This window comes from Orbicella franksi, chromosome 4, assembly GCF_964199315.1.
Source record: "Orbicella franksi chromosome 4, jaOrbFran1.1, whole genome shotgun sequence".
Lineage (NCBI taxonomy): Eukaryota > Metazoa > Cnidaria > Anthozoa > Scleractinia > Merulinidae > Orbicella > Orbicella franksi.
Genome location: NC_138148.1, coordinates 10,714,182 through 10,732,300, shown reverse-complemented (window position 1 = coordinate 10,732,300; position 18,119 = coordinate 10,714,182). Strand labels below are relative to the sequence as shown.

At 43.0% G+C, this 18,119-nt stretch overlaps 3 protein-coding genes across 3 annotated transcripts in view; 1 reads left to right on the top strand and 2 right to left on the bottom strand.

Annotated features, from left to right (window-relative positions):
* The window catches only part of LOC145484618 (uncharacterized), a 407,604-nt gene that overhangs the window by 347,317 nt on the left and 42,168 nt on the right, over positions 1 to 18,119 (top strand). The gene's annotated exons all lie outside the window — the stretch shown is intronic.
* Positions 462 to 18,119, bottom strand: part of LOC145484574 (scavenger receptor cysteine-rich domain superfamily protein-like) — a 29,064-nt gene continuing 11,406 nt past the window's right edge. The window contains exons 9-18 of the mRNA XM_081463160.1: positions 9,674 to 10,039; positions 8,760 to 8,925; positions 7,643 to 7,857; positions 6,882 to 7,232; positions 5,701 to 6,033; positions 5,280 to 5,597; positions 3,955 to 3,998; positions 3,536 to 3,621; positions 2,601 to 3,020; positions 462 to 1,807 (exon numbers count right to left, since the gene is read on the bottom strand). Of these exons, the coding sequence (XP_081319286.1) occupies positions 1,735 to 1,807; positions 2,601 to 3,020; positions 3,536 to 3,621; positions 3,955 to 3,998; positions 5,280 to 5,597; positions 5,701 to 6,033; positions 6,882 to 7,232; positions 7,643 to 7,857; positions 8,760 to 8,925; positions 9,674 to 10,039 (2,372 nt within the window). The 3' untranslated portion in view covers positions 462 to 1,734. The remainder of the gene's footprint in view (positions 1,808 to 2,600; positions 3,021 to 3,535; positions 3,622 to 3,954; positions 3,999 to 5,279; positions 5,598 to 5,700; positions 6,034 to 6,881; positions 7,233 to 7,642; positions 7,858 to 8,759; positions 8,926 to 9,673; positions 10,040 to 18,119) is intronic.
* LOC145484595 (uncharacterized) lies at positions 14,692 to 18,053 on the bottom strand. The gene has a single exon (XM_081463191.1). The coding sequence runs from the start codon at positions 16,362 to 16,364 to the stop codon at positions 14,700 to 14,702; it is 1,665 nt and encodes a 554-aa protein (XP_081319317.1). The 5' UTR covers positions 16,365 to 18,053; the 3' UTR covers positions 14,692 to 14,699.

The following is an 18,119-nucleotide window of genomic DNA, read 5'->3' as shown; positions in this document are numbered from 1 at the left end:
GTGATACTTTTTCCTAAGTGTGACCCTTTTATCCCAGTGTGACCCACTCTTCTAACTGTGACCCATTTTTCCTAGTCTCCTCCGCAGCCGTTTTTAGGGTCGTCACGCAACGCTTCTCCCCCACTAGTGGTGGAGAAGCGTTGCGTGACGACTCTAATAACGGCTGCGGAGGAGACTACATTTTTCCAGGTGTGACCCTTTTTTCCCAGTTTGACCCACTTAAAAAAATTTTACCCATTTTTTTAAGTGTGACCCATTTTCCAAGTTTGACCTATTTTTACAAGCGTGATCCTTTTTCTCAGTGTGACCCATTTTTCCAAGTGTGACCCATTATTCCAAATGTGACCCATTTTTCCAAGTGTGACCCATTTTTTCCAGTGTAACCCATTTTTCCAAGTGTGACCCATTTTTCTAGTGTAACCCATTTTTCCAAGTGTGACCCATTTTTCCAAGTGTTAACCATTTTTTCTGTTTGGCAATTTTGCTCAAGAGCGTATCACAAAGAGCCGCGTATCAGTTTGGCTGCAGCGCAGACGTATTTTCGCCTGTTGCTTGCTTCGCCGAAAAGTATCTCGAGCTTCGATCGCTTGAAATTCTGTATTTTATTGGCATCCAGGATCTTTCTTTGTAACGCTTTAAACTATTCCGAACAGAGTAGCAACAATAACTGTGTCTTTCTTTCTCAAAGTTTGAAACCATGATGACCACGATGGATCCACGAACCAACCCGCCATTTGTATCACACAAATCAAAAATATAAACTTCTGCGATGTCAGCCTTGAAAAACGGAAAGAAATCACTTTCGATGACCTCTCGTGGTTTATGAAACCATTCGCTCGACACGGCGAATCAAATTTGGCTCGGATCGAGCGACGGTCCGCGAATTTGATCGATAGAGGCTAACAGAACTTGGATTTGCCGCCATTCTTTAGTTCGCGCCACCCGTTCTTTGATCGAATTCCGCGCGATGCATATACAGCGAAGCCTCTGCTTGTAACATTAATTATTTAAACTTTTTAACCAGGCCATGCATGGTTGGTGATCTGGTTGACGGGCACTCTTACCACTCGGTCATCTGATAAGGAGACATCAATTTGGAAGTACAGCTGATTACCAATAGAAGCGAAAGTGAACTACGACGTTTCGAAGTCATCTTGACTGCATTACCGAGCCCAAATTCGCAATTAGCCAATCAGAAGCCGTGTCTACCGTCCTGATATCCTGCGATATCAAGTCACTGACCAGGTATGGCTACGATATCATGCTCACTTGACCGAATTTGGGTACAGTAAATACCTAATCACACCTTTTTGGTTCGCTTCGGTGGCATATATATCAAGCTCGTTTGGTCTTGCCATGGGTATTTTGGCTCAACTACGTCTCGCTAAAACATGACCAAATTCGCCTAGTATGCCGCCGAAGCGTACCAAGAAGAGAAAAGAAAATAAACTTGATAAGATAACTCCTACTCAATGAATTTTTCTATCGATTTTATTAATAAGCAAGCATCCTTTGCAACCTGATGATGAAACTATTTCACTTTTTACATGTCTCATTTTCGTGGGGGGAGGGGGAGGGGTCGTTATCGTGAGTCCTAGCGAATCTGTGACTCGTTGTATTATACGTTGAGATAATCAGGAAAGTGATTTCAGCGAGCGTTCTGTTACTTGAAAAACGTTTGATACCAAAATGAAAAGCATAAATTATGACTAAGGAGTGACACATCGTGGCCATTTAAATAGCCATCAGTCGAATACTTTCCGCGGGTTTGTCGTCCAATCTGTTCTCCCTTAATGACGTCTTCTCCCTAAAAGGAAGATATTTTATTACATTAGTTGCAAAAGAAAGACAAACTAACATTTGGTTTTCACTTCCTTCAGTTACAGTAAAAACATGCATGTAAGAACCTAGTGGTTTAAGAAGCTGATGGCATGAATTTTCCATTTTAAAAACCAAAGATATAATAACCTGTTTAGCCAAGTAACATCAAGCAGGTTTTTATACGTGGGTTACAGTTAAATTATGAACTCTTGTTAGAGAGGCAACATGACACATACATTCTGTAATCAGTTGTGTTAGGCTTACCACAATACAGGCCAAACCCAAGCTAATTTATTTTTCTGGTTATCAACAATTATATCTCCTTCCTAGAAATTAAGAAGGTAACAATAACATACTTGCTTAAATTGTCAATAAGTACCCCAAACTAGAAGAAACTATTTTGCCAGATTTTAAAACATGTAGGTTCTTACACGCGGGTTTTACTGTTTTTCATCCTACCCCGTGCCATCTTCTCCAAACTCTTACCCACCAATGCCGTTCCTCTGCCACAGTGAACCAGTGCCCTGGAGGGGTACTCCCTCGTATAGGCCAGATAGGTATGTGCGGACCCATTGCGTTTGGTTCATTAGACTTTTTAGTCAGAAAGAGGGTATCGATTTTAGCCACTTAAGTCTCAAATAGGATTTGGTTTTTGCAATGTAGTCATAAGGCAGGTCTGAACCGGAGTAGGGAAAATCCCTGGGTTTAAATGGTAAGGGTTTGGGAGGCGGGCCGGGTGGAGTACCGCAGGGGAGCAGTGTACCACCGCTTTTACTCACCGTTTCTTTTTCCGACGATAGAAGACGATGATGATAATGGCGACCAGACATACAACTCCAAGAACAACACCGAGGACTATCAGGGCGTACTTGTGTGACGTCCCCGAGTTAGGTTCATCTGAGTTGCCACCGAACGCTTCGGGTGGGGCCGAGGAAGCCTGGCGCGACCCGACTTCCACCCGCTCGATAAAAACGACGCCATGTCCCATTCGTCGATGGATTTCCGGCGCCACGTTCACCATTAACGCACTCAAAATATCATGAGGAATAACGTCATTTTCGCTTTCGTCCGGGGTCTTAACAACTAGTCTGACATTTAACAGACTCGTTCCCTCCCATGATTTGGGGTAATCTTGCAGAATAATGATGTCATCGGGTTGGAAACTGAGAGACTTTTTTTGGCTTTTTCTTTTCGTGTTCCTGGAAAATAAAGAGAAAATGAAGACATTTGTTTAGGTCGCCTTCAAAGATGAGGAAGGAAAGGGAAGGACCCAACGTGTATCGCGATTCTGCAGTTAGAGAATGCTATCTGTGAATCTCCAAATAACCAGGATGTTAGCAGATGTGGTAGATAAGGAAGAGAAAGACATTGAAGTCGTCTTGACTACAATTAGCTACGTCATCAGATGGCCACACGTGGTATTTTTACTGCCAATTTGAACACCGCTGGCCATTGTCTTCGGCCAAATGTACCTGTTTTCAAACTAGCGCGTTTTAAACTTTTCAATTATTCACTTGAACCATATATTTTTCCAAGGCCTACATTGATATTTCTGTTTCATCATCGAACATTTGGGAAAGCTTGTCGCAATGGTTAACTAACCGTCCTTAAATCACTATGAAGGTCTTACTAAATAGTGTTTGAATGTGATTAAGTCTAGATGTGCATGGGGTAGAATCAAGACTCTAATTACAGATTCATCATTTCTACTTACTGCTTTTCGTCGTCAAGACATGGGTTCAAACTACAGTGGCTTGTTAGGATCTCAGCAAGAATCTTTTTAAACTCCATAGGATTCCACTGCCAAAAAATAATAGTTTTAAGTTATACGAAACAACATGAAAGAAAGAACTAACTTTTTGACAATTATATCAAGATTAATCTCAGAAAATTTTCATGCTAGAATTCGCTCGTTACAAACGTGGACGTGGTTTCTTTGCTTAACAACAAGATGCCAGCCTGGTTCCGAGGACTTTTGGAAACGAGGTTGAAAATATGCTACAAGTGTTTCTGGAGAGTCTGACTGGGGGTGTTGGAATCTCAGTTACTAGTTAATTTTTTTCGAGGATTTCTTGCCTATCTAGAGATTGGAGAATAATGTTAGTTTGACAGAACTAAAAACATGTCACTTACTTGATCGAAATTCATTTTTAAGACGATAGAAACCGCATTGGAACCTATGATATAAATAAAAATATAAAGGACAGTGTTAGAAACTGAATTATGACAACACTCGCCATTCGGGCGAGTGACTCTGAAAATCCACTCGCCCGGTGTAATTTTTTCTCGCCCAGATAAGATATCTCCCCTCCCCGAAAACCTTCGCAATGATTTACAAACCATACGTATTTTCGGTATCTCATAATCACGGAGGCGCAGCTTCGGCTTGCCATTTCGTGTCGAGGCTTAAGACCCGATTTTTTTTAATCAGCGGTACGTAAAGCAGAGAACGTGGCACTCTCATATATAAATACAAATGTTTTCGTCGTTTTCAAAGGAATGGTTCTTATTAAGGCGGGGGTTAACATAAAGGCCGTATTTTTGCTGGGTATTATGGTTTGAATGCAAATATCTCGTTCACGTTTCAAGCAGTGAAAAATCTCTCCGCTCATTTTACGTAGCTACGTTTAGAGCTGTTTTGTAAATTTTTTGGTGATTTTTGGGTATATTTGGGGATAAATAGTTTTTCTCAAAGGATTAGTAAAATTTATGGAAATATGAAATTTTGAAGATTTGATGCTGTTTTAAAATTAGAATTTGAAGTTAGAAATTGGTAGACGAACACCAAACAGTTGCCCACCAACCCGGGGAGCCCTTTTGGGGGCAATTAACTGTCTGGTGGTGTTCCAAACCCCTTTCTTTCCTTTTAATCCCTCTTTAAACTTCCTAAAATTTCACTTAAATTCATGTTTACTCCGGCCTTAAAGGCGGACAATTTTGAATGTTTCTTGACGTCTAAATCAAGTTTTCAGTGCCCGATATATTCATCTGATATGGATACAAGTTAAAACGTGCGTTTTAACATGTTTATCTAAAGAAAAAATATTCATTTAAAGAAGCAAAGCTAAAGTGGAATCGATCTTTCGTGCTCTGATGGCCTGGAATGGGTAGCACATGCGCACATGTATTCTCGTGTAAGAACGGCTGAGACCTTATTACTTCACCGTGGGGTTTACTCTCTGCCCACGAATTTAACAGAAACACAATAAAAAACCAAGACTGCAATAGAATAGTAGAATCACAAAAGACATGTCATTGGTAAAAACACCTAAGAAGTGTATAAAGTATCATTTTGGCTGACCTTGTGTCGAGAAGGAAGAGGTGGTACGTATGCACGGGATCAGAGGTTGCAAGAAATTGCTGTGCAATCAAACGTGCTGTTAAAGCCAGCAGAGCATCATGCTAGCTATCATTAGCATCATTATCTTTCTAAAGGAGAGAGACAACTCTTTACTTACCAACATAAACTTCACAATATTCACCCGCAAAGTTCTCAAAGCAGGAACATTTCCACGTTGTTTTCAGCCGCTCACAAGAACCACCATTCTGGCACATTGTGTTGGGGCACTTATCTGGAGGGCCGGCTGTACTTGGGGCCGAGGTAGACGAGGGTCCTTGAGTGGTGAAAGTCTGAGAAGGTTGGAGTTCTGTTGAAGACGTCGTGGCAGCTGAAAATGTTGTTGTCGACCCTATCTCTGAACTGGCAGCCGGAGGTTTAGGTGTTGCTGTGGGGGAGGCCCTTGGGATGTTGATTCTTAAGCTTGTTACTGTCGGACCTGAGGGGGTAATAATACGACTTAGCAATGGGTAACGCATGACTTTGGCTCACATGAATTTCACATTAAGAAATGAAATACAAATTATGAACGATAGATAAACCTGTTTTGCTTTCCGTGTCTTCTCCGCAACGTGCAAAAACGTCTAAAGGTTCGTCGTCAGACAAGAAGGCCCTGGCCAGTAGATTGTGCTTGCATTGTCCCAATGTTGCCTCACTTCCTTGGCATTCAAAATCAGTAAACCAAATAACACGTTTGTCATTGGGTCTTTTATTGTAAGTTCCATGAGCTTTCGTGAAACCAAGCTGACGACAGAGTACCAGGGCGTCTGCTAGGTCCCATTTCTTGGCGCTGATTGTGCCCCAAAGGCCACCATAGAAAACCTCCACCCGGCCCTCGTTGGAAAGGTTCCCACCATGGAGTCGCACTGCAAACTCTACAGTAAATCACAGTAAATAAATACCTAAAAAAAAGTATTTGTAACAAAAAACAAAAAAGTGCCTCCTATGGTTGCTCCTACTTGATAGCACGTACAGCAATAGAATGACAGCATCACGATAAGAAACCAAGGCCGTCCCCTCCTTCCCCTCCTCCAGCTTTCATTTTGTGCACCTGCTCCATTTTTGGTCTATGTCTTCTTTCTCAGTGCGTCACTAAGCACCTAATGACTGCATGGCCTAAGGGAAACGATGAGTTTTGTTTCCCCTCGACCTCAATTTTTCCCTCAACGAAACCAGTGAAGTGTTTTGTTATACCTCCCAACTCACAACTAGAACAAACTGCGAGAAAATTATTTGTTTGACTTAAACTGGCAAAACAAATTTGCCGTGGTTTCAATGTGTACGACCTGATCAAGTGCGAGTCGAAAGTTCAAGTTGTTACTTTCTTGTTTCCATAGGGGGTTAATGAATTTTGACCCACGACACGGGACAGATTCCCCTCCAATTAAAAAACGTGTTCGAGTTGGGAGGTACGACAAATAAATTTATTGCATCTAACTGAGAGAAGCGCTTCTCCGTTACAGTACCTCATTCCAGGGGAAACTGGCGCTTATCTTTTTTGTTAGACAATTCCCAGACCCCACTACTTATATATCGAAAAATTCCGCACCCAAAACTTCAGTCAGAAAGCAAGTCACTGGCAGAGAACCTTTTCGTGGTACACTAGGGGCTGTGGCAATGATTAATAATCGATAGAGTTGATTCACTGGGATTGTAAACGACGCCCCCTCCTGCTTTATGCTCTCCTGTCAATAGAGTTACTCGACAAATCAAAACCGCTCACCATTAACAGAAACATTTTCAACTTTGCAGATTAGTTCCACATTGTCGTTGCTACAAAACATTTCCTGTCGGAGATTACACTCGGACAAAGTTTTTTCGTGGCCACTGCATCCGTCACTGTTAAACCACACTGGGCCCAGGACCACGTTATACACTTCCATTGGAAGGTACTCGTCTTCGTTGTACAAAGTGAAGTCCAGCTCAACGTCATCATATCCGAGCTGACGGCACAACACTTCAGCGGTTTCCGGTTTCCAGTCATTGCTACATAGTGTACCCCAGACCCCTTGGTAGCGTACTTTAACGCGGCCGGCGTAAGGTGCTTCAGAACCACTTAGTTTCACAGCAATTTCTGAAGAGAATAACTTCGTTTTCAAAACCTTTCGGTAGCTGCTCGATGGAATGATTTATTAATTATACTGCATACTGGTAAATACACTTTACATTACACGTTAGTTGGCTTTAATTTTTCACAGAGCTATCTCAGAGTCTCGATTTTGCAAGGCTAAGAAAGTCTCGAAGTCCCCATTTGTCTGTTGTTTTTAGAAATGACGTCTGAACGTCTTAGAGTCTGGATATCTCGAACTCGCATTTAAAGCACATAGGTCTCGGTCTGGCAATATAAAAAGGTGAAATGACTTTTTCTCGCAAAGAATGACACTAGCCCGCCTTCTCACAAAGTCTCCCATTTATCAATCATCACCCCATGTATGTAAAAGGAGGCATAGAAACTATAATTAATCTAAAGGAAATCAATCTTACCAGATTTATGATACTGTGGGTTATCGCACACCAGGCATGCGTCGAAGGTGTGGCGGTCACAACCACCCTTTGCCACACCCCACTCTGAATGGGGACACTGGTCAATGGAACTTTCATTTCCCCGGCACTGGACATCTGTCAGCCAGACAGCCCCTGTGGCGTGTTCTCTTGACGGACAGTTGGAAAACTCTGGGGCTAGCCAGCTAGTAGACGATCTAAAACAGAACTTTTGTCAAATGTGGAATATGAAAGCGTGTTAAACCTCATAACTATATATATCATGTAGTAGAAACGTCTACTGTTTAATCAGGAACAAAATTTAACAGTATTGCCATTCTTGAAAGAGAAGATATAGAGCACTAGAGTCTGCACGGCGTAGTTGCGTAAAGACTGGTATGGACTGGGTCTATGTAAACGGGTTCCAAAGCGCAAATAAAATGGGTGACAGTGATTCATTCAGTCATTCCGTCAGACAGTCTGTCAGTCAATCAGTCAGAGAATCAGGCAGTCAGTCAGTCATTCAATCAATCGGTCAGTCAGTCAGTCAAGCAATCAGTCCATCAGTCAGTCAATCAGTCAGTTGTTCAGTCAGTGATAAGTCGATCAGTCAGTCAGTCAGTCAGTCCGTCTGTCAATCCATCAATAGTCAGTCAGTTTGTCAGTCAATCAATCAGTCAGTCAGTCAATCAGTCAGTCAGTCAGTCAGTCAGTCAATCAATCAATCAGTCATTTATTCATTCATTCCGTCAGTGATCAGTCAGTCAGTCAGTCAGTCAGTCAATCAATCAGTCAGTCATTTATTCATTCAGTCAGTCAGTGGTCAGTCAGTCAGTCAGTCAGTCGGTCAGTCAGTCAATCAGTCAGACAGTCAGTCAGTCGGTCAGCCAGTCGGCCAGTCAGCCATTCAGTAAGTTGGTCAGTTAGCCACGTACCCTTCCCACCATCCTTCCCGCCCCCTCCCCCTCCTCGTCCGTGAGGTCAGTTCGGTTGCCTCCCTCACGCTCTCCCATTCAACTTCCCTTCATTTCTCTTTCAACCTCCTTACTACAATGGAGTTAGCTGTTATAATGCCCAGTCTTTTAGTCTCCAATCCTCTCCTAAAGCCCCCAAGACTGACCTGATAGCTGGACCGAATCCAAGCTGTCTACACACGACAAGTGCGTTTGGAGTAGAGAAATCCCAATCTCGAACTCCACTGCACACAGTGCCCCAGCTGCCATTGTAGAAAACTTCAACCAGACCAGCGTGTGACACAGACGATCCAGCCAAGCGGATAGGGTATGCTGATTAAACAAAAACACACCATTAAGGGTGCATTCCTTTGGGTTAATCCTGATCAGTATCAATGATCCGAGATCACGCGAATCATGGCGCATTAAAGGAACCGATGAATCCTTGCTCCGAATTGATTCATCGGTTCCTTTGATGCACCATGATCCGAGTGATTTTCGATCATTGATCCTGATCCAGATCATTCCAAAAGAATGCGCCCTGAGATATTTCTAAATCTCGTGTAGGGATTTGTTGCTTGGACGCAAAATTTAGACCCGTTTATCATGTACCGATTGATCGTCTCTTGGTCTTTCTTACAGTGCATCTTGTCCATGTCGTAGGAGCCTCTTCCAGGCGTTCAGTTAGTTGAGGCTCAGTGCGAAAAACAGCAGACGAAAAAAATACAGAAGAAGCGCGGCCTTTGTTGTTTTTTGTTTTTCTGTTTTTGTTCTTGTTTTTGTTTTGTTTTGTTTTGTTTTTTTGCGCTGCGCCCCAACTAACTGAACGCCTGGTATAGGCTAATGTTGTAGTTCACGACTTCAGTCCTTTTATAACTCAGTTTTTATTTTGTTTCTCCATCAGCTTAACCATCCTTGTTCTATTGTGGGTTGTTACTTTCTATTTGGTGTTTTTCTATCTTAGTATAGCTACTATTTTCAGATTTCCTTCAATTTCAAGGTAACTTTGTATTTGGCCAAAATAACTCATAATATTGTCACTGAGCTCCTTTTACTCGGAAAAGTTAGCAACATAACTCACGTGGAGTAAAATTCCTTGGTCTGCACATCAATTCCAACGCCTCATCGTGATTGCACCACAACCTTTCTCCTGGATTGTCAATTTGGCATTGAGAAAGACTGCTTTCGTTGCCATGGCAGCGAACTCTGTTTAGCCAAACTGGTCCATTTCCTTCCCCATAGAGTCGTAAATTTCTGTATGGATGCTGGAGTCTGCGGTACACTCTTTCATCACCCAACACGTCAGTAAAGCCCAGTTGGCGACAAATTACCTTAAACACAGTGCCATTCATGTGACGGGGACATATTACACCCCAGACTCCCGCATAACGGACCTCTACACGGCCGGCGTAGGGCAGATTGGAACCAGCAAGTCGCAATGCGATGTCTACAATTGATGAAAGGAGAATAAAAAAAGAGAGAGAAAAAAGAACATCTTCGAAAACAATATGGAAGTTCAGCCGAGTTCACAAAAATAAATGGATTCCTTCCTTTGCGTTATTGTCTCCACTGAAGAGTTAACGCACGCAACATTCAATGCAACCGCAACTTATCCTCGCGGGGACTCCCATATGAAAAGGTCGGTGATGCAATCGCTTAGAGGTAAAAACCAGGGATTCTGGTATCACTTAAGCTGTTCATGACAAAACGCCACTGTTGTTAGCTATGAGAGAATCTTTTAGGCTGCACTAGACGAAATGATAAATAAAACAAGCTCTTATTTCCGTTTTTAAACTCGATTTCCGCTTGTCTCTCCAGTTCGATATAGTAGCGTGGGCTCCTTTCCTGAACAGCGGCTGGTAATCGAGCCTATTCCGTTTTAAGTGATATCTTTAAGGGATGAAATAAAGCTCTAGACCCGCCCAGATTTGTTTCCTTTAGAGATTTAATTTAAATTTTCCGACGAGCATCTCCAATCTTTTCATACAAGATGCCCCCCCCCGGAAACTTATCACAGTACTGGAACGCACAGCATGTTCCTGAGAACTGGCCGCCTTGTTGCACAATCTAACATATTGCAACATCGTAATTACAACAGGGTGGCCCACCAAACGTATGCTACATTTCGCGCGCTTTTGGCTGACCCTGTTAGAATTATTTTGTTAAGGCCTGGGCCGTAATATAGGGACCTGGGCCTTGCGAGATACCTATACTTCCTTGCGGGGTAGTCTCCTCCGCAGCCGTTTTTTGGGATGTCACACAACGCTCCCTCAAGAAGAAGAAGTTTCTTTCGGGGGAGCGTTACGTGACATCCCAAAAAAGCGGCTGCGGAGGAGACTACTTGCGGGGCGGTCTAGCGAGAAATTGAACGGACATTTTGAGAATTTGAACGAAGACGACAACAGGCCCTTTACTAAAACGTTAACGTGAAGTTTATGGTTAACTCCATATTGTTCTGACTACTTTTGCAGCTTCATTCTTTTTTAACATTTCTCTGAGCATGGAAAGTCTTAAAGAGTAAATGAAAGGATTAACAAAAGGAGTAGCTCAATGAAAGATGTTGAAATGCAAAGCAGTGATAAAGAAACACATTCGGAACGCAGACAATGGGTGCAGTAAGCCACACTACTTGGATATCAATGGACAAGAGACCTAGCTATCGCAATATTTATTATATACAGAGTTCTGGAGAGTTTCAAGTTCCGTTCGGATGCATTTTGTCTGTTATGTTACAGTAAAAACCCGCGTGTAAGAGTCTAGTAAATTAAGAAGCGCCCTCTGTAAATTTCAACTAGGCCATTTGGACCAGAAAAAATCAAATTCCTCAAACTTCCTCAGATGAATGGTCTAGATAAGTGGTTCAAAAAAATATAACTTTCAGTATACTCACTTGGGAGGTTGGTTGGACGCATCTCGATACGCCTTAATGTGACAGCGTGATGCTGTTAGTGAGTTCGTATGAGCCAGTGCGTGGCTGTGTAGCCGCGCGATGCGGTTCCAGTCGAAACCCACAATTTGACCCTTGCTCACCATAGAGTCTCCAGTAGCTCAGTGGTTAGAGCATCCGACTAGATCATGGAGGGTCGTGGGTTCAAATCCCATGTGGGACTCGGATTTTTTCCGAGTTTACGTTTCTCGCAGAATTTACACTTAATATCAAGTTCAATTCGATTCGTATTTTAGCGCTGGGGCCACCATCTTGGTTTTGCCCCTCTGAGAGGGCTTTCAGCGGCCATTTTAGGGCACATTTTAACAATTTGCCACACAAAGAAAACGATATAAATCCGGGTAAAAATCCTTTATTCGAGACAAGCAAGTGTTTCTTGTTACATTGAGAGGCTGTTTTGGCAATTTGATCATCACCTGATTTTTTTACAGAATTTTAAATTTCTTCCCTTTCGGACTACTCATGAAACGCCATAAAAAAGGCGAAATTTAAAGGAAAATATCGCCAAAAGTACATCACTTGAGATCCCAAAACTACCCTCCACTTAAAGAGCAATGTCTCACCTGTAGAAACATGCAATAAAATTTTGGGGCAGTTATGTCACGTTCCACAACCGATGGAACTGGATTATTGCAATGAACGGATACGACACACGAATCAAATCTAGAAGTCCGCCATGCTGCTTTAATAATCAACTTCCCAACTTACATTGCGCGCTTAAGTAGGTTATGTATGATGCACCGAAATGTACCTTACAAACACTACATCCCTTCCTTTTTCGGTATAACCACTATGATCTTAAGGAAATGTCAACACAATTGAAAGTCAACTAAAAACCTAGTACGACTTAAACTCACAAAACGGCTGGCCATGAAATTTATTAATTCTCCTCTTTTGAACCGTAACAGTCAATAATGACATCAAGTCATAACAAAGTTTCTAACAATAGCATTCAAGTCAAAACAGAGTCCTTAACAATGACGCTCAGGTCATAACAAAGTCTTTAAATCTTTCCGGCAGTTTCTTGGCCCTTGTTGGTCTCGTCATAACCGGGCTGCTCAGTTCTTCTCGTTCTGCTTCCGGTTCTACAAGATCAGCAACATCAAGCAATGGAGCTGTTTCCTCCGGATTCTGTGATGCTTCCTCGTACTTCTTTACATGGGTTGTGTTTCGCATAAGTTGAACGCCTTCTGGTGATTCAACGACAACACTGTTCCCAGTTTTGGTTACAACATCATAAGGCTCAGGAGCAAATGATGTTGACAACTTGTTTTTGCGGTCTTGTTTCACTAAGACTTTGTCACCTGGAGCTAGGTCTGACTCCTGGGAATTCCTCTTCTTGTCTGCATAGTGTTTAGCTTTGGCTTTCATTTCGCCATCTCGGTCTCGCATCTCACTCTCCGTACTCTCCTCGCTCAATTCAGGTAGTTTAGTACGCATCTTTCTGCCAAACAAGAGTTCTGCTGGACTCACACCTGTGGTAGTATGAGGGGTTGACCTACCAAATACTTGCTAACTTCCTTCTTCCATTCTTTTCCCTCAGCTTGAGCTATTTTCATTCTCTTGAGGAGGGACTTGTTTTCTCTTTCCACCTCGCCATTCGCTTGTGGCCACAATGGTGTGGTCTTCCTGTGTTCTATGTCGTTATCCTTCAAATAGCGCTCAAACACTTCTGATCTGAACTGTGGACCATTGTCGCTTCGAAGTGATTGAGGTAGTCCATGTGTGGTGAAGATTTTCTCCGAACACTCTATGACTTTCTCTGATGTTGTCGAACGCATGACGTCCACTTCATAATACCTGCTGAAGTAATCAACGATGACTAAGACAGATTCTCCTGATGTTAATGGGCCTAATAGGTCTATGGCCAAATCTTGCCATGGGCTACTTGGTAATGGGGTTGACTTGATTGGCTCTGGGTTTGCCGGACTGCTTACAAGCTGACAGCCATGACCGGTTCTGCAAAACTTCTCGGCTTCCTTGTCAATCCCAGGCCACCATACTTTTGATCGCAATCTCTGCTTCATACTGACAATTCCTGGATGTCCTTCATGGGCAAGGCTCAGTACTCGAGGTCTCAACTTGCTCGGAATGACAATCCTGGTACCTCGAAGAATTAACTTGCCAATAACACACAGTTCGCCACATACTGGTATGTACTGCTTGTGCTGATCACCTTTCCAGTTTCCATCTTTAATGTGCTGACGCAATTCCACGAACTCTTTGTCCTTTGATGAGGCTTCTTCAATTTCACGTGTTGTCATCGCTTGAGGAGTGGCAGTTACTGCGACAAACCTGACAAATTCATCTGACACCCTGTGCGCTGATGAAGATTCTGCTTGCTCGTTCGCATGCAGTAAGCGTGACAACGGATCGGCAATATTCTGCTCTCCAGGTAGGTATTGACTTGGAACTCGTATGGCTGTAATCGCAAGATCCATCTTTCGATTCGTGCACACGGCTTCGATCTGCTTGAGTAGATTGTTTCCAACGGTTTGTGATCAGTGTACAGTTCAATTTCAATGCCGTAAAGGTACACACGGAATCGCTCACATGCCCATACAACAGCCAAGGCTTCTTTTTCCGTTTGCGAATAACACTTTTCCACATCGCTTAGACTCTTGCTTGCGTAGCTAATGACTCTTTTCCTGCCTTGCTGCTCCTGGATGAGGATCGCACCGAGGCCTACCGGGCTTGCGTCTGCTATGATTAGTGTCTTGGCATTTTTATCAAAGTAACCAAGAGTTTCTGCACTTGATAGCCTCCTCTTAAGCTCACTGAATGCGTTCTTCTGCTCTTCTCCAAACTCGAAACGGACACCCTTTTTGGTTAATCTGCGCAATGGCTCTGCGACCGTAGCAAAGTCCGGGATGAAACGAGCATTGTAGTTTGCCAGTCCCAGAAAGCTTCTGACTCCTGATGCACTCTGCGGTTCTCTTGCATCAACGATCGCTTTTACCTTGTCTTCAGCAGGGCCAATACCATTTTCGCTTAACAACAGTCCCATGAACACCATCTGGGTCATGTGGAACCTGCACTTATCTGCATTCAGCGTGAGATTCTTCTCTTTCAGCCTCTCCAAAACTTGCTGCAATCTCCTGTCATGTTCTTCAGTGTTCTTCCCATGAATAATATATCATCTGAGATGTTGGCAACACCTTCACAGCCTTGTAATGATTGCTGAATGACATGCTGGTACACTTCTGGAGCTGAGCTTATCCCAAACATATGGCGCTTGTACTGGTATAGACCAACAGTGTGTAGTGAACGTTGTGATACTTCTGGAATCTGGATGGAGTTCCAATTGGTGATAACCCCATTTTAAATCCAGTTTACTTAACACCGTGCTTCGGTTGAGGTTTTGGAGCACTTCGTCCACTGCGGGTATGGGATAACGTTCTCTGATAATGGCTTCATTAGCCCTTCGCATGTCTACACAAAGGCGTATTTCGTCATTCTGCTTTGGGACTACTACAACTGGACTAACCCACGCGGTCGGGCCCTCTACCGGTTCACTTATGTCCATGGCTACCAGTTCTTCAATCTTTTCCTTGACCTTGTCTCGAAGACTAAATGGGGTGCGCCTGACTGGTTGCGCCACCGGAGGTACATCCAGATTCACATGCAACTTAACTTGGTAATTCTTTAACTTCCCCACACCTTCAAAGATTTCTTTGTAATCGGACATGATTGTCTCATTAGATGTCACAGTGCAGATCCGGGTTCCTAATTTCCACATGCCTAGCTGTATGACAGTTTCTCTTCCAAGCAGTGCCGCCGCTTCACCATTAATAACAACAAATTCGGCTTCGGTTTCTTTCCCCTCTATTCTTGCCAGTGCTGAGAATGTTCCTAGAACGTTCAGCGGCTGTTTACTGCCATACGCATAAAGTTTCTTATCACTCTTTCTCGACACACACTTAATCTTGTCTTGCTTTAACTTTGACCACAGATTTTTGTCAATCACATTGGTGCTCGCACCCGAATCGATCAGCATTGCAACTACAACTCCGCCCACCGTCACATCTATTTTCTCAGGAGATGTAGCGGAATTCACAGTAAATGCATACTCGTCTTCATCTCTTTCACTTCCCACATACCTTACTGACTTCTTTTTCTTTCCTTTTGTCTTCTCTTCCCGTCTAGGTTTGGGAGGTTTGGCTGTTTTCGTTCTACACTGCGAACCAAAATGGTCAGCTCCTCCACACTTATGGCAAGTTTTTCCTTTCGCAGGGCATTCAGAGTCTCGTCCAAAATGTCCTACTTTTCCACATCTGTAGCATGCTCGCTTTACAGACTCCTTCTCTTTGTCTTCCTGCTTGTCGCGGACCAAATTCACATCCTTTCTGCCTTCCATATTCTCCAGCTGTGATTGAACTCGCTCGTGATTTGCTGCCGTCGAAAGTAACAGCTCTAAGGTTAATTTCTCACCTTTTTCCAGTAGTTTCTTCCTTAATTCATGTGATTTACATCTCTGCACGACTTGATCACGAATCTGGTTTTCGGCTTGTTCGCCGTAGTCACAGTCCTTGACCACTTGCCTCAATCGCGTCAGGAACTGAGCCACAGTTTCGCCGTCCTGTTGTTCCATGCTGCGGAACAGGTGATTTTGGTATGTCAAACTTACCTTTGGAATGAAATAATCGTTCAAAGCCTTCATCGCTTTTTCGTAATCTCTCGCCTCGCCTGTGTCAGCCAACGTTTCGAAAATTTCTTGAACAGCTTCGCCAGCAGAATGAAGGAGTAAAGCTCTACTCTGGATTTTATTATCCGCTTTATCCGCTTTATCCGCCTCGATGAGCAAGCCTTTGCTGTCGGCATACATCGAGAAACTTTTCAACCAACTCTGCCATCGCCTTCACACGCCTGAAGGTTCACCATGTGGGTCGAAGGGTTTTACACTCGTCAAATCGTCTATCTTTATTGACGCCATGGTCTGAGCAGTTGCAACTTCAATCCTCGTCGTCAGATGTCACGTTCCACAACCGATGGAACTGGATTATTGCAATGAACGGATACGACACACGAATCAAATCTAGAAGTCCGCCATGCTGCTTTAATAATCAACTTCCCAACTTACATTGCGCGCTTAAGTAGATTATGTATGATGCACCGAAATGTACCTTACAAACACTACAAGTTAAAACTGTAAAATGTTAGAAGAAGTTTTAAGCTGTGCTTTTGTCAACAAAGACTGCCGTCCTAATTAGCATAATATTGTGAAAATATCGATGCAATGAGAAAATAATGATATATTCCACTTACCTCGCGACATGTCGACAACTGTATGTTCCACGATGCCTCATGTTATATTTCCAGTATGTTTCAGCCACATTTTAGGTGATTAGTGTACGAAATCACTCTCAGACATCGCCACGGTTAAGCAGATTTCAACTCTCCGAAGCTCGCTTCATAACAGCTATCAATATCATTTGTCTTCCGTCTCATAAGCCGCCGTTTAAAAGAAGTTTAACAATTTGCTGAGATCCTAACTGACCCAGAAGTCTGTTAGCAGCCTTTAAAATCTTTCCTCTTAATCGAGGATTCTCATCAAGAACTCGTTTAAGCTCAGCCGAGTTCTGTTTTGATCTGTTGTGCACCCGCCATTATTCCACAGATTGCGTTACATTTGACAAATGCACATTCCAACGGGTAGGGGTAGCGTGGGTAGGAAGTGAAAATGTAACTAACATTAAAGCCATTTTACGCATTTCTGTGGCTAAACTAGTAACTGGCTTTCCCAGAATGATCTGAACATGAGCTTCTACCTGCAGGCATTTTCTAGGTTATTTTTGCAGGGTAGGTGGCAGGGGAGGGGTGGGCGGGGGTTCGTGTATTAAAAAAAGAGAGGAAAAAAGAAAACTGACAGTATCAGGTCAAAAGATTACGACCTGTGTACCTTGATCAGCTTTATCAGTTCATCAGTGAGGCCCTATTAGGGGTTTTCAGGATACTGCATATTTGGGTAAAAAATTAATAGGATGCAAGAAAGTTAGGGGAGAAATTAATGGGGTAGAGCATGTTTAGATGAGATAAAGCGGGAGAGTTGTGTCTTTCGCTGCCGGAAGTGCCATCAAATTTTGCAAAAGACAACAGACTGACGAATAGTGCGCAGGAAGTAATGGTAAGTGACGTTTTATTGAAACTCCTTACATTTTATTAGCCGTTTCACGTTTGCATCAGAAACGAAAATGCTCAGAAAATTACTGAAGGACAGTTGAGGGCGGTGCCATCTTTTTTGTGGACACACGGTCTGTGCATTACGTAAGGCATGGTTTAAACGCCAGGCGCGCGCTTGGGTTGGAATAAGTGACATAATTAACTACCCTTCCAAGCGCGCGACTTAAAAAAAAATCCTATTGTGGCCGAAAAAAATTTCGTACTAAAATTATGAGCCTGTACTAAAACCGGGATTACCGGAAAAGCAGCGTATCGCTAAGCACTAACTGTGAACGGCTTCCAGCTGAAAAACGAGCTTTTATCGTATCCGTAGAAAAAATCATACTGAAATTCAACGATAGGGTCTAAAAGTACTCACGAGTGACCACGAGTGACCACGAGTGACCACGAGTGACCACGA